At 42.8% G+C, this 23,501-nt stretch overlaps 1 protein-coding gene across 2 annotated transcripts in view; it reads right to left on the bottom strand.

Annotated features, from left to right (window-relative positions):
* Nucleotides 1–4,471: 4,471 nt before the first annotated feature.
* The window catches only part of LOC117358736 (transmembrane protein 150A-like), a 163,261-nt gene continuing 144,231 nt past the window's right edge, over nt 4,472–23,501 (bottom strand). The window contains exons 6-7 of one of the 2 annotated variants that reach the window (XM_033940323.1): nt 10,031–10,208; nt 4,472–5,288 (exon numbers count right to left, since the gene is read on the bottom strand). In XM_033940323.1, coding sequence (XP_033796214.1) covers nt 5,044–5,288; nt 10,031–10,208 — 423 coding nt within the window. In that variant the 3' untranslated portion in view covers nt 4,472–5,043. The remainder of the gene's footprint in view (nt 5,289–10,030; nt 10,209–23,501) is intronic. The other variant, XM_033940324.1, reaches the window with a different exon arrangement.

Raw genomic sequence — 23,501 nt, 5'->3', positions numbered from 1 at the left:
TTATCAGAAGTTCATTTCTTTCAAAATGTTCATCGATGTTTTCTTTTATCAGTGCTTCCGCCATTTTCCCTGAAAGTGAGGTCAGACTCACTGGTCTGTAGTTTCCTGGGTCACCTCTTGATCCCTTTTTAAAGATGGGCATAACATTGGCTATCTTCCAATCCTCCGGGATCATGCCTGTTTTCAGGGATAGGTTGCAAATTTGTTGCAGTAGTTCCGCTATCTCCTCCTTTACTTTCTTCAGAACCCTTGGATGGATTCCGTCCGGACCCGGGGATTTGTCAGTTTTTAGTTTTTCTATCTGCCTGCGCACATCTTCAAGGCTCACTTCCATGGATGTTAATTTTTCTGCTTGATTTCCATTGAAGAATTGCTCAGGTTCCGGTATGTTGGTTGTCTTCGTTTGTAAATACAGACGAAAAGAATATGTTAAGTCTTTCCGCAACTTCTTTCTCCTCCTTCACCACTCCTTTCCTGTCTCCAACAGGAAGCCTACGCTGCCTCCTCCCGTGAATAGGGCTGCTTGCTATTCACGTACAAATTTAGAATTTGACATAGCCAATCTTCCTTCATACCATACTTTGGCCAAAAAGATGGCTAGAGGCTTAATACTTTCTTTAATCCAAATGAAACAGCAATACTTAATAATTTATTTCTTTTCCTTTTCCTTAGTGCTGGGCACATTGCTCCCAACATTCCAGCATCCTCCCTAAAGGGCTTTCTGGAAAAATTATCCCAGGGTCTCTACCTTCCCCCTCTTCAATTCTGCTAGCTTTACTCTCCATCCCGGCACCTTCGTTCACAAAACAAAATTTCTTTTACTTCATCCATCTCTGGCCATACCCCTTACAGGACAATAGAAATGCAGATTGGAACTCCGCTCTTCATGTCGCTGACATGTCTCACTCACACTCTTGCAAGTTGCTCTCAGGATGTACCCCCGACCACCAAGGCAATATTATAAAGCCCAAAATTTCTTACCTTGGTCTATGCGCATAAAGTTGCCTAGTTAGTCACGTGCCTACATTTTCCTACTTACTTTACCAAAGTCTTTCCTTAAAAACAGTCTCGGGATGCTTGTCAGTAATTGCTGGACCCCAAGTCAGGAACCAAAAGACCGCCAAACTCAATGGGACACGTCTCCCTACTGCTCAAGGTACGGGGAGGGAGGTGGGCCGGGCCAGACTGGGTTGGAGAGAGTTTGCATCCCTTCTGCCATATTCATTCGTGGGTGTGGGCAACGAAGAGCATTGGTGTGGGGGGGCATTTCAGAGCACTGGGGGGGTTTGCGATAGCAGGAGGGAGTTGGCATCCCTCCTGCCATATTTATTCACATGCAGGGAGGGAGTTGGTGGGCAGCATCGGGCACGATGGCAGTGGCAACGGGCATTGGTGTGGGGGCATTTCAGTGCGGGGGCATTTTTTTTTGGTTCGGGGGGCACTATCAGGTTAAAACCACGGGTTTGCAATGCATTTTGCAGAATATATAAAAAAGGAAAAATTCCTTTTTTATATATTCTGTTAAAAGCATTGTGAGCCCGTGGTTTTAAAGGGCAGAAGAGTCGGCAAGGATAGAAGTGACTGGTCTTCAGCAGTTGCTTCTTTTCTGATTGGCAAGCCCAATCGGTGTTCCAGAAATTGTTTAGTGAATTGCTGCCTTCCAAAATTTGAATGCCATTTCCTTCATTTGCATGTGCAGATTAGATCGGGTGCAGATCGGGAGGAAGGTTAGTGAATCAGGTCGGGGAACAATCAGGTCACAAAGTGGTCAGGACACGATTGGTGACCTTAGTGAATCTAACCCTTCGTCTCTGGGTTGTAAACGTTCCATGAAGAATTGGCAGCTGTGTGCTTTGTGGCTGTTATCTGACTGAAATAACTTCTGCTGTAGCAGTGCTGGCATTTTGGATCTTACCTGCTGGAACCACTGGGCTCACTGTGAAGCTTGTAGCCTGAAGAGAAATCATTTCTACATCATCGGTTGCTAACCTCAGCTGAAAAGGGTAAGAAGTGATTCTTTACAGTTCTAGAGGTTTGACAAAATTAATCCTTGGTTTGCAAAAGGGTCAGTTATATTCAGGACTGTGATAATTAGCCTAATCCATATTATAGTTGCTGCTTTATAATTTCTTCTCAGGAGATCTTAGTAATGTAACTATATACAGTAGATATTTATATATCTTCTAGTGTTTAAGCCCGTTACATTAATGGGTGCTAGTAAAGCCTCCTTCCCTCACATGTCCCCTATTTTCAGCCCCAGCTCCAGCTCCAAACCCATTTTTACCCCCAGCCCCCTTCTCCCATCTTTTCCCTATCAGCCCCAGCCCCCTTTTCTCACCAGCAGCATTTCCCTCCCCACCCCACTTCCCTGTGCAGCAGCAGCATTTTCCTCCCCCACCTCACTTCCCTGTGCAGCAGCACCTCTTCCATGCTGCCCCTGTCCCTCTTCCCTACTCCCCTTGTCCCTCTTCCTTGCTCCCCTGGTCCAGCAACACCTCTTCCCTGCTCCTCCGGTCCAGCAGCACCTCTTCTCTGCTCCCACTCTCCCTCTTCCCTGCTCCCCCGGTCCAGCAGCACCCCTTACCTGCTCCCCCTGTACCTCTTCCTTGCTCCTCTGGTCCAGCAGCACCTCTTCCCTTCTCCCCCGGTCCAGCAGCACTTCTTCCCTGCTCCCCCTGTCCCTCTTCCCTGCTTCCCCGGACCAGCAGCACCCCTTACCTGCTCCCCCTAGTCCTGCTCCCCCTGTCCCTCTTCCTTGCTCCCCCCGGTCCAGTAGCACCTCTTCCCTTCTCCCCCTGTCCCTCTTCCCTGCTCCCTCGGTCCAGCATGGTCGTTTGCAGCCTGGTGAGGATCGCAGCCGGCTTTTGCGAACCTCGCAGGCTGGTCTGCATCTCGATAGCACATTCCCTCTGATACGATCGCGTACATCAGAGTAAACGTGCTACCGAGGTGCTGTGCGGCCTGCGAAGTTTGCTACAGCTGGCCGCGATCCTCACCAGGCTCCTTTGAAGGCGTCAGCAGCAGTTGGTGAGTGAAGGCGGGAGGGTGGGAAGCTCTGGAGTGTTCCCTGCCGCTGTGTTCTATAATAGAATTCGGCCAGGAAACATAAAACACGGCGGCAGGGATCACGAAACCCTAAGTGCGCATGCACGCTTAGGGTTTTATTATTATTGATATGTATCTATATATATACATTTGTAACTATTGGTATATTTTTGTACTGCCTGCAATATTTTTCTAAAACATTTGTTTATACTATTCATACATTGGCATCATTCTTCAAATAAGGTAGCAGCAGTAGAACTTCAGGGAATTATAAAGTGGTGTTTTCCTAGCTATAAATCCAGGATAATTACTGTACTGTGACTATCTGTGTAATATATTAGCACCTATCCTACAACGCCATTAATTCTGCATCATCTTCCTTTTATGCTAATCTATATAAGGCCCCAGCATGATAACTGATGGTTAACATGAATCTTGACAATATAGATACAGTAGAATCTCAGTTATCCGGATAACTAGTTTTCTGGTTGCTTGAGAGTTACTGTATAATACAGTACAAGGAGCCAGATCTCAAGTCCCTTCCTCACTCCCAATGTAAAGCAGCAGTGAGCTTCGGTTTGGGAGCCACAAATCTCCCTCCCTCTCTCTCTCTCAAGCCCTGAAGCAACAGAAGCAGGTGGCGGTCTTAAGCCGCAAACCTCCTCGCTCCCTCCCTTCCTTCCTTCCTTACCTGAAGCGGCAGCCAGTCAGCAGGAGGCAGGGCTCAAAACAAGCAGCTAGCCCCGGCAGGGCCTTTCCTCTGATTCGTCACTTCCAAGTAGATAGGAGACACTCCATAGGGAGGAGGGAGGTAATGGGGGTTATTAAAGTAAATCAGCCCCAGCCACTGATTGGTTTTCTGGATATCAGTGGTGTTGTGAGGGTGAGAAGCGCCACTCCCCTCTTCTCCACCCCCACCTCCACACACTCCTTTCCTGCCCCTTCCTGCCGTGCACGCACCGTTTCCCCTCCCCTGTACCTCTCTAACGTTCCTGGCACGAGCAGCAACCTCCAACCTGCTGTCGTGCTAGCGGCGGCTCTTCCTTTGATGTCAGTTCCTAGGTGCAGGTCGCTAGTGCGACAGCAGGGTGAGGGTTGCTGCTCACACCAGGAACATTGCAGAGGTACGGGGGAAGGGAAGCGGTGCACATGCGTGGCAGTGGGTTGGGGAGGTGAGGAAGGAGCGGAGATGGGGACGGGTGCCTGCCCCCTCACCAAGATGGTGCCTGGGGCAGACCACCCCTCTATCCCCCCCTACTGCACCACTGCTGGACAAAAGAGCAGGGGGAAATAGATATTTAGTACTCACCTTAGTGATATCTGTAAACTGGATTGTTTTTGGTCTTTTAATAAGTATGGTAATTGCAAGGATTGTAAAGGGGGTGGGGGGTATGCTTCAAATGTACAAAATAGATGGCCAGAGCTATAACATTGTAGGTTCTTTATTGTTGTACTGTTGTGTAGTTATCAATAAAAAATGTTAAAATATAATAAATCTGCTTTTCATTCAGTTGGTAATGTGCATGTTTTCTATGTAACAAGCTTTTGGGTGCTTCCAACACTTGGCCCATCATCACCTATGATTAGTTTCCACCATAATCGCTTTCATAATATGATTAGATGGGCATAACTGAAGGAATATGACATGCCAAATCTGTCTGTGAGGCCTCTGAACCACAGGAAATCTCCTAGACAAATAAACTGAACTTCCATTAGGATACGTCGTAGCAGAATTTTCAAACCTGACTTGTTTTATTGTTGTTCCTGTTACCCGGTTGTACCCTTTCTAATAAAAATGTTACAAAAAAAAAAAAAGCACCATAAATAAACAAAACATTATTTTATATATAATGGTGCCAGAATTTGGCTTCTAGGTAAATTCGTGTTGGAAAGGATACCCTGGAAAATATTCATACTTTTGGTCAACTTTAAAGCCCTTGTTTCAAACCATGAACCAGAGTGGATGAAAATCCACCACTTCAAGGCTCTTCTAAGTCTTCAAATCATGGCAAGGTTCTCAGAGTTGCTGTGGGCATGAGGTGTGGTAGCTGAACTGCCATCTGTCTTGTAATTCTTAGGGGCCCTGCTCGCTTTAAGAAGTACTAGAAAAGTTTCAGTGGAAATCGCCCCAAATTCAAAGGCAAAAGTCCCATAAAAGATAAGAACATTGATAACGTAGATCCACTCGCAGAGGGCTGCCATATGTTGCAGGATTATGTTGTCTTGCATGAAGGTTATTGCACCTGAGGAACCACAGAGTCAAGGAAATGCACAAGGCAGATTAAGGAACATGGATGATGGAGCATGGAACAACAAATACAAGACCATTATACTATGTTAACTAAGGCCCTCTAATCTGCAAATCTGCCATCTGAATTCATATAACACAAGGCAACAAAAATATTTTTTTCAGAATCATCTGACAACACAGAAGATTTTCCTAAATTAGTTTTTCATGCTGATTTCAGATCTGTTATTAGTTTTTTTTAGTCACATAAACTTTTAAAGTTATGACTAATGTTAGTTTAGAGTGTTTTAGTATATAGGGTTTTAAGAATCAACTTAAAGGGTTTTAAGCATCAACTAGTTTAGAGTGTTTTAGCATACAGGGTTTTAAGCATCACCTTAAAGGAATGTTGCAGTATCTTCGGTCCAAAATCAATGAAGCACACAGCATAGCATAATTATACTGGACTGTGTCACTTAGCAACCAATATTTCTTCAAAAATGCTTAGAATATGATTTCTTTTTGTGAGTTGTGTCTGGATTGTCATGGCACAACATCCAACAGTAGTCGGCCATCATACTCTCATTCCAGAAACCTTGGTAGTGACACTCCCATTAACTGAATGTACCGGTGAACACCTTCTCCTTGCTCGTCTCTCACCATATCAAGATTTTCTGGAAAAAAATCAAGATGCGAGTGCAGAGTGTATTTTTAATGACATGCGACAGCCAAGTTTCTGATATGAGTCAAGGAGATTCTGAACTCCTTCCTTGAATGAAGGAGACTTATGGTTGCCCAGAAAGTTTTCCACTAACCACTTGAATGTCTCCCAAGCTTCAAGCTCAGCTGCTGAAAGTGATTGCTTAAAATCTTCATCCTGCGTAATGGCCTTGATCTGTGGGCCCTTCCTTCAGTTTTGCAGTGAAGATTTTTGGAAATTTCTTAACCTTTTCTTACTGTAATAAGTTTTACGTTACGCTGGTTCCAATGGTAATTATTTTAGCAAAGTTTAGTATTATTCACTGTTATCATTTACGGCTATTGTAAACATAATGTAAATAAGTCATAAGTCTATAAATTCAAATATTTTGTGTTCCTGGCTCTTTATTAGTCCATACAGACTGTTTATCCACTGTATAGGTCATTTTTGGAATGTCCCGTCATCCGGGACATACGATAGGAAAAGGTTAACATTTATTGAAAACCTGGTGATTGCTTTACCCATGGCCTTTACAAGGTTCTTCATCAACCCCAACTTGATATGAAGAAGTGGAAGAAATATTTTATGAGGATCCACCAATGGCATAAATTTCACAATGCTTGTCCCTGGGTTAGTTATAGGTATTCCTCAACTGCCAGACATGCTTGACATGCAGCAGATCTGCTATCCCACAAGCACAGGAAACAGCAGTATTTAGTGAATCCTCCTTGCATTCCCATTAGCATGCCAATGACCTTCAGATCACCACAGATGTTCCACTGGTGTGTTTTATAACTGATTGCTTCTAGTAAATTCTTCTTATTCTCATAAGACTCCTTTAGATGAGCAGAATGAGCAATTGGTATACTTGGTTTGGAATTTCTGTTGTGCAGTAACACTGCCATCAAGCTTCTCTGTGAAGAATCAATGAAGAGACGCATTCATCTGGACAATACACTTGTGACAAACTGTTGAAGAGCCCGTTGATGTTATGATAAAAGCACAATGAGCCATTTACAGTGAAGAATGTTGTTAAGTTATGATTCCTTTTTCTGTAATGAATTATATTAGCATCTTTTGCAAGCAAGTGCTTTTTGCTTAAGCCTTGAAGCAAGAAGTTCTGCTTTTTCTTTTGAAAGATTTAGATCACGAATAAGATCATTGAACTCAGCTTGTGTAAAGGTCTCTTTTTCTGAATTTTCATCATTCACATCAGGATCAGATAATTCTGGATTGTGACCAGCTGCTGCATCATTACATTCCTCGTCATGTTCCACAGAAGCAAGTCCATCTTGTGGAGGGACAGGCAGTGAGTCATCATGAGGAGCAGGCCTAATAGCAGAATCTAGAGTAGGATATATAATTTTGTGCTTAGTTTTAGCTGAGCATCCACTTGTGTTCACAAGGCAAAAGTTCTTTAATATGGTCTCGCGGTTCCCTCCATATTATTGGGATTGCAAATGACATCGCTGCCTTTTGTCGATTGAGCCAGCCATGAAGTCTGTTGAACAACTGGTACAGATGATATGTGGAGCCCAAGACTTATTCTGGTCACCAAGTGGACAGCCAAAGTACAATTTGTATACCTTCTTCAGATCTACAGTAATTGGGCGATGTTGTGCTTTCATCGTTAATGAACCACAGACGTAACAGAAACTATCTGGATGATTAAGACAACTGTCGTTAACCCTCCTTATACGTTTATCCTATAAACACATGATATATCACCCAATTAACGTTTATAATGAGCCTCAACACAAAAATGTGACGTGTTAGTGAAAAACTAAACACAAATTTGAAATCAGCATGAAAAATACTACAAAACTCACCCAATATCAACTCTGATGAAAATTATGTGTTGACCTGTGTAATTATTAGGGATGCACATATGTTGTTGCATGTCATTATCATTAAAAAACCAGCAGAATAAAACACAAAAATTCACATTCTGTCATTTGCCAATAATTGTGTACACTCTTCTGAGAGAGTGCACTCTATTTACAAAGAGACCGCACATGTACAACATACTGTGTACACCCTCAGAAAAAGTGCATCCTCTTTATACATAGTGCACCCTCCTTCAAAAGAGTGCACTCTCAATAACTTTGCTTCTGTGATAAAAAAAAAAATAAATGGCCAGATGCAAACCAATAAAACAAACATTCCCAGAAATGACACAGGAAACAACACAAAATGAAAATGTTCTGGCTGCCCATCCCTAATAATTATGCTACAATTAATGACAACTGGTTAAATCACTTTTTCGTGGTTATCCAGTCATTTTCAGCAGCACTTAACTGGTTATCTTTGCTGCAAATGGCAGTCATAAGCGGCTAACTTGTGGACGTTCCAGGGTTGGAGTTGGGTTAAGTGCCAATACTTAGCCCCTTAATTCATAAGCAAACCACTTGAATTAGGCTGAATAGATAGAGGTTTGGGGTTATGCTGTCAAAGGCTGAATATTGACTTGGCTAGCTGTATGTTAGCCAGCTTAAAGAAAAACCCAGAATATTCAAAGCTGAAGCCTGGACAGGGCCTGGCTTTGAATATCTGGGAAAAACGCACTGTGGGGCCTTTCCCATGATTCAGGGTCACCACCATCACTTGACCGCAGTCCTCCTGCACAGAAGTATACTCTGTCAGGGAGACTTCATCCTGAGATAAAAGTGGCATGGAATCGAACCTGCTAGCCTCTCAGCCTGGGACAGACTGACCCTCCTGGTCCGTCTGCATCCTCGCCTGGTCAGGGCACCTGTTGAGGGGGAAACCTCTAGGCTACCGCCACTAATGCTCTGCTAACAGCCACTGAGGACTGTCGGCAGTTCAAATTAGTATTCCACATAAGGCTCACATGATCCGGTGTGAAGCCTTTTACTGGTGGTTGCTCCAACCTAAGCAAGGATACCCTGCCAGTCCTCCTGGACTCCATAGGCCCCTACATGACTGTGCTTGGCCAGATTTGGAGGGTCCTGGAAGCGGTCTCTTCTCCTGGGGATGTGCCTCCTGTGAATCTCCAGACATGGAAGATTCCTCTCTCATGAGCTCCATCAAGTGCAGGATATGGACACTCCTCGGCTGGCTACCAGCACAGACCTGGCATGATATAGGGGTAAGCAAAAAGCCCGAGGAGTCCATCCCAGGCAATTTTGAGCAAAATCAAGAGGTTTTTAGGCAGATGGAGGCAAAAGAAAACCAGATAATTTAAAATCTAAGATAGCCACTGCCAGAAAAATCACATCAAAAATGGCCCGTGGAGACCTCCCTGAAGGAAAAAATAACACACAGGGAAAGGGGTTTAAGAGGCGGGATCCTGGGCTCTGGGGTCAAAACTCTCAAAATCAACTTTTATAGACACCCCCCACCCCCACCCCGATTTTGCCCATAGTGAAAGCTTCAATAACCTTACTCACAGTGCAATGTGGTGCCAGCCTGCTTCAGCATAGGATTTCAGCCTAACAGATTCACTAGACGAACCTGGTCTTCTGGCTGTCAGTTGGACTGAACCTGGAAAACTGCACCATGAAAGGTGGGGAGGACCACGCAGCCAACCCACTGTTGGTTCCAGCCAAGCCAGGAAGGAACCCACACAGCCTGCACTCGAGCTCCTGACTGAATCAGGGATGCGAGCAGCTACGCAGGGGATGGCTCCAAAGCTTTATAAAAATACCAGCAGGCTAGCTAGCTAGGTATCCACAAGGGGCTGATTCTGCTAGCAGCAGACTTTTGCCACACAAGTCTGTATCTTCTCCCAGACAGAGGTCCCACTAAGTCGAAATCTCTGGACATCGAGCCTCCAAAGATCATTAAGCAAATATACCCCAAAATAATAAAACCGCAGAGCAGATTAAAAACATTTCTGAGCAACTTGCTTGCAGAAAATAAACTGAGGGGATAGGAACAGCTCCCTGGGAAGGAGATGGAGTTGGAAAACACGACTGACAATCTTCTGCAGGCAACTTGCTAGTTCAGACACAAGACCCTAGCATTCAGGATCACTAGACACATTGCACTAGAAACTTGATTTAACAACAACAAAAAAATGATTGCATAAAGGATACTTAAGATTAATGTTACCAAAGCTAGTAACGTGAGGAGACAACGGATGTGCCCATTCCAGCACTGCCAGCGAGCACAGGCCATACGGTAGGTGAGCAGCGACTGCAGAAACAGGAACAGCATGCTGGTGGAGAAAGCCAGAAATGATCCAATGTAATGCAAGACTTTGGCATGAGATACCTGAGGAAGACAAAGAGGCTCATTTTCAAAGCACTTAGACACACAATGGTATTTTGTGTGTCTATGACAAGTGCTTTGAAAATGAGCCCAGTAGACATTCAAGGTTAATCTAGTGTCCATTTCCTGCACCAAAGAGGCCTACTTTAAATTATTTTATTTACAACAGATTTGGTATACTGCTCCTCACAGTAAAGATTAATGTGGTTTACAAAATATTGCAGAGAATTATGGAAGCTAACTTTAAAGCACACACACATATACGTGGAGATGAAACAATAGGAAACAGCACATTTGCATACCTAAAACTTAAATATAAAGGTAGAATTCATAGGGAAAGACAGCTCCCAGAAACACCCAAGGCTGTGGATAATGGGGGAGTGTAAACATCCTGAAATAACCACGGGGTCCTTTTACTATTCCTCAGTTAGAATACACATTTTTGTGTATATATTTTGTTTCATGAGTAAATCAAGGAAATTTTTTGTTGTTTACCTGCAATTACATCACTTTCTTTTCCAGAGATAAATTTAAAAAAAAAGATTTGACATCGATATGTGAACATTTCTTAAGAAAGAACTGAATATTTCATGGGGTGTCCCTAATTTTTTCATGTGAATGTATATGGGTTACAGTTGGTCGAAACAAAATGAGGCAGTTGAGAGGAGTTGCAAACTTGGTTATTAATATAGACTTATGTTTTAGATCAGGGGTGCCCAACGCGTCGATCGCGATCGACCAGTAGCTCAGGAAGGCAACGCGAGTCGATCGCGGAGCCTATCCCGGGCTCTGTGATAGACTCGTGTTGCCGTCCTGATCTACGGGCCGATCAGCCTTCCTCTCCAGTGTTCTTTCTCCCTAGGGCCTTTTAGCTGGGCGATCCGCCCAGCTGTCATCTGCCGCTGCTGAACAAAAAACCGGCTTGGAGATTTCAGCCCGTAGCGAACTTATGCTCCGGGCTCTAACGTGTGCGTGCCGGCTTCTCTTCTCTTCCCTCCGAAACCGGAAGTTATGTCCGGGGGGGGAGGGGAGAAGGGAAGCCGGCGCGCACATGTTGAGAGCCCTGAAGCAAGCGTTCGCTATGGGCTAATGCGGGAGACAAGCATTTGTTCTTCTTCCTGCCGGGTCCTGCCTACTTTCTGTTTCCGCGAAGGCAGGACCCGGCAGCATTTCCCCTAATAGGTCGATCGCGATCTTGGGCTGATCAGCCTTCCTCTTCCCGATGGCAGAATTGACGTCGGGGAGAGGAATGCTGGTTGGCCGAAGCAGGGAGAGCTTGGGGCCTGTTATTGGTGGCGTTTGGGTCCTAGTCCCCGATAGCAATGGCAGTGGCAGTGACAGTGACTTGGGGGAGGGCAGGGAGAAAGAAAGAAAAAGGGCAGGCAGGGGGACAGAAGGAAAGAAGAGAAACAGAAAAAAATGAAAGGGAGGCAGAGAGAAAGAAAGGGCAGGGAAGAGGAAGGAAAAGTTGGGGGAAGGAATGAGGTCTGGAGGAGAGGAAGCATACAGGCTAAAAGAAGGGAAGAAAGATTGTATGCACAGTCAGAAGAAGAAAGTGCAACCAGAGACTCATGAAATCACCAGACAAGGTAGGGAAAATGATTTTATTTTAAATTTAGTGATCAAAATGTGTCTGAATTTATATCTGCTGTCTATATTTTACACTAAGGTCCCCTTTTACTAAACCGCAATAGAGGTTTTTAGCGCAGGGAGCCTAGGAGTGTCGAGAGCAGCGCTGGGCATTCAGCGCAGCTCCCTGCACTAAAAACTGCTAACGTGGTTTAGTAAAAAGGGAGGGAGTATATTTGTCTATTTTTGTATGGTTGTTACTGAAGTGATAGTGCATAGAGTCATCTGCTTTGACCTCTTTGAAAACCCTGGAATAGGAATGATGATTAACATTTTCTATGCGTACAGTGTGCGTTGTGTTTTTTTAAAATTTTATTGTTGGTAGATCATTGTGACTTGGTCATTTAAAAAGTAGCTCGCAAGCCCAAAAAGTGTGGGCACCCCTGTTTTAGATAGTATTACTGCTTTACAATGCATTTGAACAAGGTGAAAAATTCTAGTTGTAGACCTGATTGATATCCAGAATGAGTTTGACATGTAAGCAGTCTAGCATAACAAGTTAGCTCAGTTTGTAGATTATGACTATTGACTTTGGTTTATAGATTGTAGATTCATTTGGTCATTGCTTAGCCTATGAATATGAGTTCAAAGGCTGGGGTTGGATCATCGGAAGAGGTAGGTTTCACTGCTTTCTAGAAGTTCATTACACCTTCCAATGATCGGAATATAGCTCTAAGAACTAGGTTTACTGTTCCTAATATCCGTGGCTAGCAAGGATTGTGTAGAATTGGTTTACCACGATGGTTTTACTTCCTATAAGAGGAATTTTGAAAGTGTGTGTCAGGACAAGGTGGTTCAAAAGAAGCCTAAATCATTACTGGACATGTTTTGACTTCTGGAATAAAGTAAAGCTGCTATTTATAGAGGCTGCTCTTGAACTGCCCACCTTTCAACCCACCTTCGGTCTGCTATCACTTTGTATAGATTTTGATGACATCATTGAAGAGTTTGCCAGGAGAAAAGAAAGAAGAAAGTTATCGTAAAGTTTCTTATGAATATTGTTTTTAGGCCAACAGTTTTGCAATTTTAGTTTAATAAATGTTTTAGATTTATTTCTTCAATACTGCCACAAATCCCAGTTTACTAAAGTGAACTAATTAACACACTGGTATGCAAATGGGTGTGGGAGTTTAAAATGTTATTCTATTGGTTTATCACTGTATGGTATTGTATATTTAACTTGCCTTCGTTTAGTGGGAAGTGTGAAATCAAATGGAAATCCCACCTGATGATGAATCAAGGTTGCAGTACACTTTTATATATGTATGGAAAAGTCCTGGACAAGTAGGTGGGAAGGAAGGGGGGATTTGTTCAGAGATGTTTGGGGGTTGCATAGAAGAAAAACTGTACAATGGCACTAATATGGTAATCTTTGTTGTTTGTTTTGAATTTTAAAATAAAAGAAAAAAAGAAATACAAGTGGAAATGAAGTAAATAAGAAAACAGGTAAATAAATGGGGGCCCAGTGTACTTGTGTGCCTAGGGCCCTCGAAGAATTAATCGTGTCCAGTTCCCAGGTATTTACGCCAGGGGTGCCCAATACGTCGATCGCGATCGACCAGTAGCTCAGGAAGGCAACGTGAATCGATCGCGGAGCCCATCCCGGGCTCCATGATAGACTCGTGTTGCCGTCCTGATCTACGGGCCGATCAGCCTTCCTCTCCAGTGTTCTCCCTAGGGCCTTTTAGCTGGGCGGTCCGCCCAGCTGTCATCTGCCACTGCTGAACATTTAAAAAACCCACAAAAAACCGGCTTGGAGATTTCAGCCCGTAGCAAACTTATGCTCCGGGCTCTAACGTGTGCGTGCCGGCTTCTCTTCCCTCCGAAACCGGAAGTTATGTCCGGGGGGGGGGGAGAAGGGAAGCCGGCACGCACATGTTGAGAGCCCTGAAGCAAGCGTTCGCTACGGGCTAATGCAGGAGACAGGTTAGTGAAGCATTTGTTCTTCTTCCTGCCGGGTCCTGCCTACTTTCTGTTTCCGCGAAGGCAGGACCCGGCAGCATTTCCCCCAATAGGTTGATCACGATCTTGGGCTGATCAGCCTTCCTCTTCCCGACGGCAGAATTGACGTCGGGGAGAGGAATGCTGGTTGGCCGAAGCAGGGAGAGCTTGGGGCCTGTTATTGGTGGCGTTTGGGTCCTGGTCCCTGATGGCAATGGCAGTGGCAGTGGCTTGGGGGAGGGCAAGGAGAAAGAAAGAAAAAGGGCAGGCAGGGAGACAGAAGGAAAGAAGAGAAACAGAAAAAAAAAAGAAAGGGAGGCAGAGAGAAAGAAAGGGCAGGGAAGAGGAAGGAAAAGTTGGGGGAAGGAATGAGGTCTGGAGGAGAGGAAGCATACAGGCTAAAAGAAGGGAAGAAAGATTAGATGCACAGTCAGAAGAAGAAAGTGCAACCAGAGACTCATGAAATCACCAGACAAGGTAGGAAAAATGATTTTATTTTAAATTTAGTGATCAAAATGTGTCTGAATTTATATCTGCTGTTTATATTTTACACTAAGGTCCCCTTTTACTAAACCGCAATAGAGGTTTTTAGCGCAGGGAGCCTTTGAGTGTCGAGAGCAGCGCTGGGCATTCAGCGCAGCTCCCTGCGCTAAAAACTGCTATCGTGGTTTAGTAAAAAGGGAGGGGGTATATTTGTCTATTTTTGTATGGTTGTTACTGAGGTGATAGTGCATAGAGTCATCTGCTTTGACCTCTTTGATAAACCCTGGAATAGGAATGATAATTAACATTTTCTATGCGTACAGTGTGCTTTGTGTTTTTTAAAAATTTTATTGTTGGTAGATCATTTTGACTTGGTCATTTAAAAAGTAGTTCGCAAGCCCAAAAAGTGTGGGCACCCCTGATTTACGCATATCTTAAATTTCTTGTATAAGCATTCCTGCCTAATATCTGTTGGAAGTGAGCTTAAAAACTGTATCTTGTGAACAGGGCTGGCTCACAATGTTATGGCGAACTGGACCCACTTCTATTTTGATACCCCCATGCTCTGTTCCCCTAGGCCAGTTCCTTCCTCCCTCCTCTGATGCTACTACCCAGTCCAACAAGAAGTAGCTTCATAGGCTAGCTGCCGCAAGGAGGGAGGGCCAGTGTCAGTATCAAGCAGCAGCGTCAGGAGGGAGAGGGGCCCTCTCTCCTCTGATGCCTATTTTGACGCTGGTGATTGCCCTCCCCCTCATGGCAGCTGGCCTATGAAGCTGCATCCTGTCAGGATGGGCAGCAGCATTAGAGAAGGAAGGAGGAGGAGTGTTCAAGCCACATCTCAGTTTACCTTATGGGACGGTGACGGCATGGCCCCAGCTTTTGGCGCTCTTTAGTGCTAGCAGCCTGGGCCAGTCTCACCTGGTCCATCGGTTAAGCTGGCTCTTCTTGTGAACAATGCAAACTAAGGTTAGCCTGAGGTAATTGCAAACAAAAGATGTAATGTAATGTAATGTAATTTATTTCTTATATACCGCTACATCCGTTAGGTTCTAAGCGGTTTATAGAAAATATACATTAAGATTAGAAATAAGAAAGGTACTTGAAAAATTCCCTTACTGTCCCGAAGGCTCACAATCTAACTAAAGTACCTGGAGGGTAATAGAGAAGTGAAAAGTAGAGTTAGAGGAAAAATAAAAATAAAATAAACATTTTAACAAGACAGCATTGATCTAAATACTTTGGAAGGTAGAAGAGATAAGATTATAAGGAATTTGTTTTGAGTATAAATACCATAACTAAGTATCACTGTATAAAGAATACAATGTACTAATATGAGAATTTTAAATTTTATTCTTGATATTATTGGAGGCCAATGCTCTTTCCGAAGCAGTAGAGTGATGTGATTTGACCTCTTTACATTATAGAATATTTTGAATGCAGTGTTTTGTATTAATTAGAATCTTTTTCAAAATTTTGTCAATGGGTCCCAAACCTCCTTGAATTTCTTATAATGTCCCAATTGTATTGCACTCATACGTTCAAATTTATAAGTTTGGCACAAGGATTCCCACTAAAAACTATAGTTTAGCCTATCCCAATTTTTCAAAATAAGCTGTATGGCAACTCCTGTCATAATGAGAAGTAGTGTATTATTATATGATGTTATTGGACTCTTGTAAAGATCGATTATTAGTTTTGCCCGTTGATTATATGCATCCAAGAGGGGTGGGTGAATATGAACTTAATTCATTTTTAAATTGTAATTTGTTTATCTTGGTCATTTGTATTACTCTTGATTGTTTTTATGCTGTATGAAAGGGTAGGTGGGTGTGGGGAAGGGATATGCATTTATTATATTAATTGATGGAATTAAGTGCTGTTTATTTTGTAAAATGTTTGATGAATTGTTGCACATGATGTTGGTTATTAAAATGAATAAAGATTTATATAAAAAAATAAAAAATTAGAATCTTTTCCAGATTGGATTAGATTTTTAACTGGTACGGTGGTGTACCAGTCAACAAATAATTACAGTAGTCAAGATGATAAATTACTATAGAATGTATCAGTATATCTATTAATAGATCAACTGAATATTCTCTGGACATATACCAAAACAAATTTTCACCTTATTCACCAGACCACACTTATATTGTCCTCAGAGAACTGTTACAAGGTAAAAAAATATTTTTAAAAACCCTGTCAGTGAGCTGGAAAGCCCACCACTGAAAATGATTTGTGTTCTCAATCATCGCACAGAAGCGCATTTATCAAGTGCTTATTTATATGCTCAATATTCTCAATTGAAAGACAAAATGTCACCACTTCTCAAAGTAATAAATAAAGACTTAGCTGTATGTGAACATTGTGAATGAATAAAAATGGGTCTCAGGTCAGTATATCTGTAGCCATGGAGGGCCATTTTCGATAGTGCGTCTTCTAAGTCTGATTTGGACAGTCTTGAGAAATGTGTCCAAAAATTGGAGGGCAAAAATGTCCATTTTTGAAACCACTAGAAGTCTATCTTTTTGTTTTTGAAAATTGCCTATCTAGACATCTTGGTCCTTAGGACGTCCAATTTTTTCGGCCATTTTCAAAAATAAAAACGTCCAAATTCAAAACGTCCAATACTAAGCCATTTGGACATAGACAAGGCCACAATTTATACTACACTGGAAATACAGACATGCCAGCAAAGCAGTGGGACACCTTAGGGGCACTGCTGTGAATTTCACATAAAGGATGCCAGGTGTACATCTCAACATAACTACCTTATAATTTATGGTGATCCCTCCAAAACTACTATACCCACCTGTCTACCACCCCAATAACCTTTATGGCTGCAGGTGTCACCTATATGGCAGTATAGTAGGTTTTTTGTGGGCTCAATCTTTCCACTATAAATGTAGTGGGTAAGTTGGGAGATGGGTTTGGATCACCCTCTCTATGGTTCCCTACTCTGTCCGCCAGGCTATTCCAAACACCTGATTGACGCTTTACTAGGATTTCCTATATCAGGTGCTGCTGTTATAGAGACAGGTTTGTATTGTTTCTTTCACATCTTTGGGGAGTAGGAGGGTATCGTTGACAACTGGGGGAGTATGGGGGGTCATGACAATCCCTCCAGTGGTCATCTGGTCAGTTTGGCTACCTTTGTGGTACTTAGATGCTTTTAAAACATGTCTAGATCAGGACATCTAAATGACATCTTGGGAAATGATTCTCACCTCAAGAAGTCCAAGTGCTAAGAATGTCCAAATTCTGCTCACAACACACCTCCAACACACTCCTTTGAACTCTGGATGCACTATGAACAAAAAGCCTAGCAGAAAATCTAAGAAAAACAAGAAGGCATTCGCTAAAATTGAAAGGAGACAGATTCAAAACAAATGCTTGGGAAGTTCTTCTTCACTCAGAGGGTGGTGGACACCTGGAATGCGCTTTCAGAGGAGGTGGTAGGGCAGAGTATGATTTTGGGCTTCAAAATGGGATTGGATGAGTTCCTGAAGGAAAAAGGGATTGAAGGGTATAGTTAGAGGGTTACCTATAGGATATTAAATGACTAGGGAATAGAATGTTTTAGGTATAAGATCACTTACAGGTCATGAACCTGGGGGGGCTGCGGCGGAAGCGGACTGCTGGGCGTGATGGACCCATGGTCTGACTCGGCAGAGGCCATGCTTATGTTCTTATGTTAAGTCAGTCTCAAAAATCAGCAATTGGACATTTTGGCAATTAAAATATCCAAGTGCCGGTATATGTGGGTTTGTTTGTGGGCGTCTTTCTTTTTTTTTTTAAATGAGCCCCTTAACGTCCAAATATTGCTTTAAGGATCTAATTCTTCTGAAGGCAAGAAGAGCATGCTGGATCATTCAGAAAATGCTGGGCACAAAAGACACTTCACTATCCTGTACCACCCCCTAGGTCCACAATTACATTACATTAGTGACTTCTATTCTGCCTGTACCTTGTAGTTCTAGGCGGATTACAAAAGAGCTAATTGGACATTTCCAGGATAGTTACAATTTTTTGTTACAAGTGAGGTAAGAAAGCTGGATATTTCCAGGAGAAATTGCGAATTAGATAACAATTGTCTCTGGAGTGGAGGAGTGGTCAAATGGTTAGTGCAGCAGGTTCTGCTCCTGGGTAACTGGGTTCAATTTCCACTGCAGCTTCTTAAGACCCTGGTTAAGTCACCTAACCCTCCATTGCCCCCAGGTACAAAAACTTAATTGTGGGCCCAGTACCTGCATATAATGTGTACAGTTTTGCATATATCTAGTAGCACCATAGAAATGATTAGTAGTAGTATAAGATTGGACTTGCCCTGATTAACAGTTGGATAGCATAGACTTGTTTCTTGATAGGCATAATTAAGTATGGTTCCTTTGATCCTGTTTCGTCTAGTCTAGCAAGTAAAAAAGCAAGATCTAGTTCTAATTGCAAAAGAAATAGATCATGTCAGCTTTCTTGGAATGTGATAGTTTCATCCAACATACCAAGAGATTATGTTTTTGTACTTTATCCTTTGTGAAATCACAATTGTGGAAGGGTGAAAAGTGTTAGTTTTCTCCCAAATGTTTATTAGGTGCTGTACTACTATTGTCTCCAAATGTTTGGATAGAAGCGGGAGATTAAAAATTGATTGAAAGTTAGATGGTTTTAAGAAAGGTTTGGACAAATTCTTGAGGGAAAAGTCCATAGTCTGTTATTAAGACATGGGGGAAGCCTCTACTTGTCCTGGATCGGTAGCATGGAATGTTGCTACTCTTTGGGTTTTGGCCAGGTACTAGTGACCTGGATTGGCCACCGTGAGAATGGGCTACTGGGCTTCATGGACCATTGGTCTGGCCCAGTAAGACTATTCTTATATTCTTATGGGACATTTTTGTTTGAAGAGCAATCTTAAAACTTTTCTCCTCAAAGACGCTTATGAGATTTATGATTGATAATGGGAAAAAAAAAAAAAAAAGCAAAGATGCTTGTTCCTGTCAACCCCACTTCCCTAATGTTTTTTCCTGTACCTTTTTCTTTTTAAAAAATATTGTATCCTTGCCCTTTCTCCCTTCGTTTCAATTTTTGTCTCAATAGTTACTTTTAGTTTTCTCTATTCCCCCGATTTTTTATTAATTTTTTAACACTGTAAAGATGTAAACTGCTTTGGTAAGTAAAAGCGATATATCAAGACATAATAAACTTGAAACTTAATCAAAAGAAGCATTATGAACTTTTTCCAGGAAATGGCAACAACCCCTGATAAGCCTCCATTTAATATTTTGAGAATTATAGAAGAATAGCAATCCTTCATCAGGGTAGAAGGAATACGGGCCACCTTTTATCAAGCTGTGTTAGAGGTTTTTTTTATCGCCGGTCGCTGCAATAAAAGCTCCGATGCTCGTAGGAATTCTCTGAGCATCGGAGCTTTTACCATAGCAGCCAGTGATTTAAAAAAAACAAACTTAAAGCAGCTTGATAAAAGGGAGCCATAGTGAGCTAAAGATGATTTATACTGGTTGTGTTTCAAAGCGTTTCCACTAGATTGATCAGGGGCAAAAAAAGAATAACAAAATCTCCAATTAATTTCTGGTTCAGGGTCTAAGTAAGGTTGTGGCACAGGAAGTAGATGAAAGTTCTGGCACTGCTGTTTTAAGCTCATTAGATTTTTATCATCTGTTATGCACACTAAATAACAATTCAGTGTATATGACAATGCGGATCTAATGTTTTAGGTCATGAATACAGGCATATACAATATTTTACCCTTCTATGTTCTCTCCAGAGTGTCAGGGTTCTACAGCTCACGATAATCCTGGATTTCAATAACCCAGAACATAATTAACAAAGGGCTAGATTCACTAAACTCACCTTTCCGATCCGATCCGTGGGCGATCTGTAGCCGAGTCTTGCCAGGTGACCGATTCACTACAAAGTCCCCATGCAAATGATCTGATCAGACACACGCCCACAAGCGATCTCACGGATCGCTGCAGAGCAATCCATACGCATGTGCAAACCATCCTCTCTACCTAGAGATGCGATCCGCGCATGTGCTTGCTCTGAGGTCAAAACAGAATGGGGGGGGGGGGCTGCACTCACTGTCCCCACAAGAATAATTTCAAGGGAACAGAACACGCTTTGCAGCCAGACTGGAACAACTAAGCAGAACACGCAGTAGTGCAGCCCTGCTTTAAACCTGTGGGTTAAAACCGCAGGTTAAAAACATGGACTTGCAGAGAGACAGGGCGGCAGAGAGCAGAGAAGAAAAGAGCAGAGAGCAGTGCTCTTTTTGCACAAGGGGGATGTTTTTTTATTTTGATGGTTTCAGGGCTGCAGGGCTGGGATTTCAGGGCAGCAGAGAGCAGGACAGTCGGCAAGGATGTGAGCGACTGCTCCTCAGCAGTCGCTTCTTTTTCGATCGGCCAGCCCAATCAGTGTTCCTTCGTTGGTTTAGTGAATCGCTGCCTTCCTACTTTGCATGCCATTTCCCTTCATTTGCATGTGCGGATCGGATCGGCCAGGTTAGTGAATCGGGTCAGAGAAGGCTCGTAAAGCTTAGTGAATCTAGCCCAAAGACCTTTGTGTGCCAATGCCTTATCTCCCTCATTCACTCCTATTGTCAACCATTCTCCAAACTGCAGAACCACATTCACTCTCTCTGCCTCCTCCCCAACTCCTCCAGGACATCCATTCAAGAACTTTCATTTCAGGTTGCCCATCCTCCCAGTTCATTTCTTCTAAAGTCACTTGGGCCTGGATGCTCTAAACTCATCTTGCCTATAATGATCGATTCTGAACCAGTTTAGCATTGAAGTAATTTACCTACTAATGCACATAATGGCTCACCATGGGCTTTTCCGTGGGTTCATTACAACCTCTGACTCTGTGATGCAAATGTAGTATAACAAGGTCATTAGTATTAAAACGAGGTCTTTAATATTAAAACGAGCACTCCAACTAATGCCCTAACATCAACTGGTGATGCACAAAATGTAGCGCTGATGTCTAATGACCCCAAATTACCAAAGGGTCTGGAGGTGCTGGTAAGCACGTTACCGACTGGTTTGCCATGAAAATGAAATAACATTTATCATCATATGGGAGGAGGACCATATACTCATGTGTTAAAGGCACGTTTTATGCATGCCCCTCTTGTCTCAGCCACCAGGATCTCCGGACCTCCCAAACCCCCCTCCCCCCAATGAAGATCGGCAGGAGAGATGCCCAGTCCTCCTGCCTCAGCCACCCGGACCCCTATGAAGATCGATGGCAGGAGGGATGCCAACTACCTCCTGCCTTGGCCATCCAGACCCCCGCCTCCCCCCATGCTCCCAACCCCCCTTTCCCCAAAATCTATGTCTCTCTCATGGAGATCACAGACCCCTCAATGCTTTCCTTCTTCTTTGGGGAACAAGGATTCCTAAATACACCCCTTAGATTACATTATTTATTTATTTATTTATTTATTTATTTATTTAGATTTATATCCCGTTCTCCCAGTAGCTCAGAACGGTCTACAAGTAAACATACATAGTAGAAGTAGTTAGGCAAATAAATGTGCAATAGGTTTAGATGTTTGGACATACAAGATTGTGCAGTATTTATCAGGTTACAGACAATTTTTCAGAGTACAGACAATTTATCAGAGTACAGACTAAGAGAGGTCTATACTGAAATTTAGGAGAAGTTAAATAGAGGAGAGAAGAGAGAGGTGGGGTTTAAGGGGGGGTGTAGACTGAGGGAGATCTTTTGTTGAAGAGGAGGGTCTTTACCATTTTACGGAATGTCAATAAAGAGTTCTGTTGCCTGAGTGATTTTTATTCCGCTTGTACCTTGCGGTTCAAAGCGGATTACATAAGAAGAGAACTGGACATTTCCAGGATGGTACATGACAATAGAGAATACAGTTTGAGGATAGAGACTTAATAACAGAATGATAGTAAAGACTTAATAACATCGGAAGATGTTTTGGACGGCAGTGTTTTGGTTTCTTGGGGGATGGGGTGAGGGAGGTTAGGTAGATTGTATATGCTTTTTGAACAGCAGTGTTTTGATTTCTTTACGGAATGTCTTGAGGTCTGACCTCCTTATTTTTTTTCTTTCATGGGATAGAAATCAAGTACCTGTCTAAAATGTGTAAACTGCTTAGATTGTAACCACACAGAAAAAGTGGTACATCAAGTTCCATTCCCTTCACCTTAATTACAAGCCTATAACCTGAAGCTCAAAATATAAGCTTCTAAAATTTTAAGCTTTCATACTATCTGAAAAATTGACTATAAGAAAAATTGCTTCAACTATCTCTTTCAGTAATTGTTCTCGTTCTGTCTGCAAGGCAATCAGACATGGAACCACATTCTCAGCTGCCTTTCAGACATGGAATCACATTCTCACCTTGTTCTGTCTGCTGCATATATCAGCATCAGAGCAGGAGTGGCGCTGGGGAGCTGTTCACCAAGACATCCAGCAGAGGGCATCTTTCCACTGCAAAGAACAGCTTGACATCACTGAATCAATGCTGTCCTCCGGCAGCCAAATGCATATGGTAAGGTATTTCCAGCTTCATTATCAGTGTGTCTTAGAGAGACTGGAGCTGTATGTTTCCTTATGGATTCACTTCCCCAAGGACACATCAAAGCTGGGTTTCAGCTGGCAGGAGCTGTTCTCAGTTTTGCTGTCTGTCCAACAACTGTCCTGGTACCTACTACACATCTGGCTTTCCTGCTAGACAGCCAAATGCAAAATGCCCACTGTCACTGGCTGACTATCGGACCTAAAGTAATTTAAACCAGGGCAAGAGAATAATTTTACTTGGGGGAGGGGGGTCTTTTCCACTACAGAGATTTGGTAAGCTTCTTTAGTCTCCTGTTTTGGGACTTTTCATATCCTCAGAAAACAGGATACAGCACCACACAGCCGAATTAACTCCCTAGCCCAGGAACAACCTCTGAACTGTGGGTAATTTTGCAGCAACTATCTGAAATCTCAAACTAGACAGCTCTGCTAGTTCTCAGGCCTATAAGTTACAGCTTGGGAGAAAAATGACACAGAAACCCAGGTGCAGGTGCTTTATTTGAGGTTCCAAAATTTAAGTAAACCTTCCATTTATACTTTGAAAACTGTGGGTTTTGCTACTGTTCTGCTACATAATGAAGTATCTTAATCCTGTGGTATGACTGTGGAAGACTTATAAACAGCTTTGATTAAATCTGGATCCTAAATACATCAAACCTGCTTTAGAACCAG

The sequence above is a fragment of the Geotrypetes seraphini genome, chromosome 4, assembly GCF_902459505.1.
Source record: "Geotrypetes seraphini chromosome 4, aGeoSer1.1, whole genome shotgun sequence".
Lineage (NCBI taxonomy): Eukaryota > Metazoa > Chordata > Amphibia > Gymnophiona > Dermophiidae > Geotrypetes > Geotrypetes seraphini.
The sequence above is the reverse complement of the archived record's forward strand: the minus strand, read 5'-3'. Positions and strand labels throughout refer to the sequence as shown.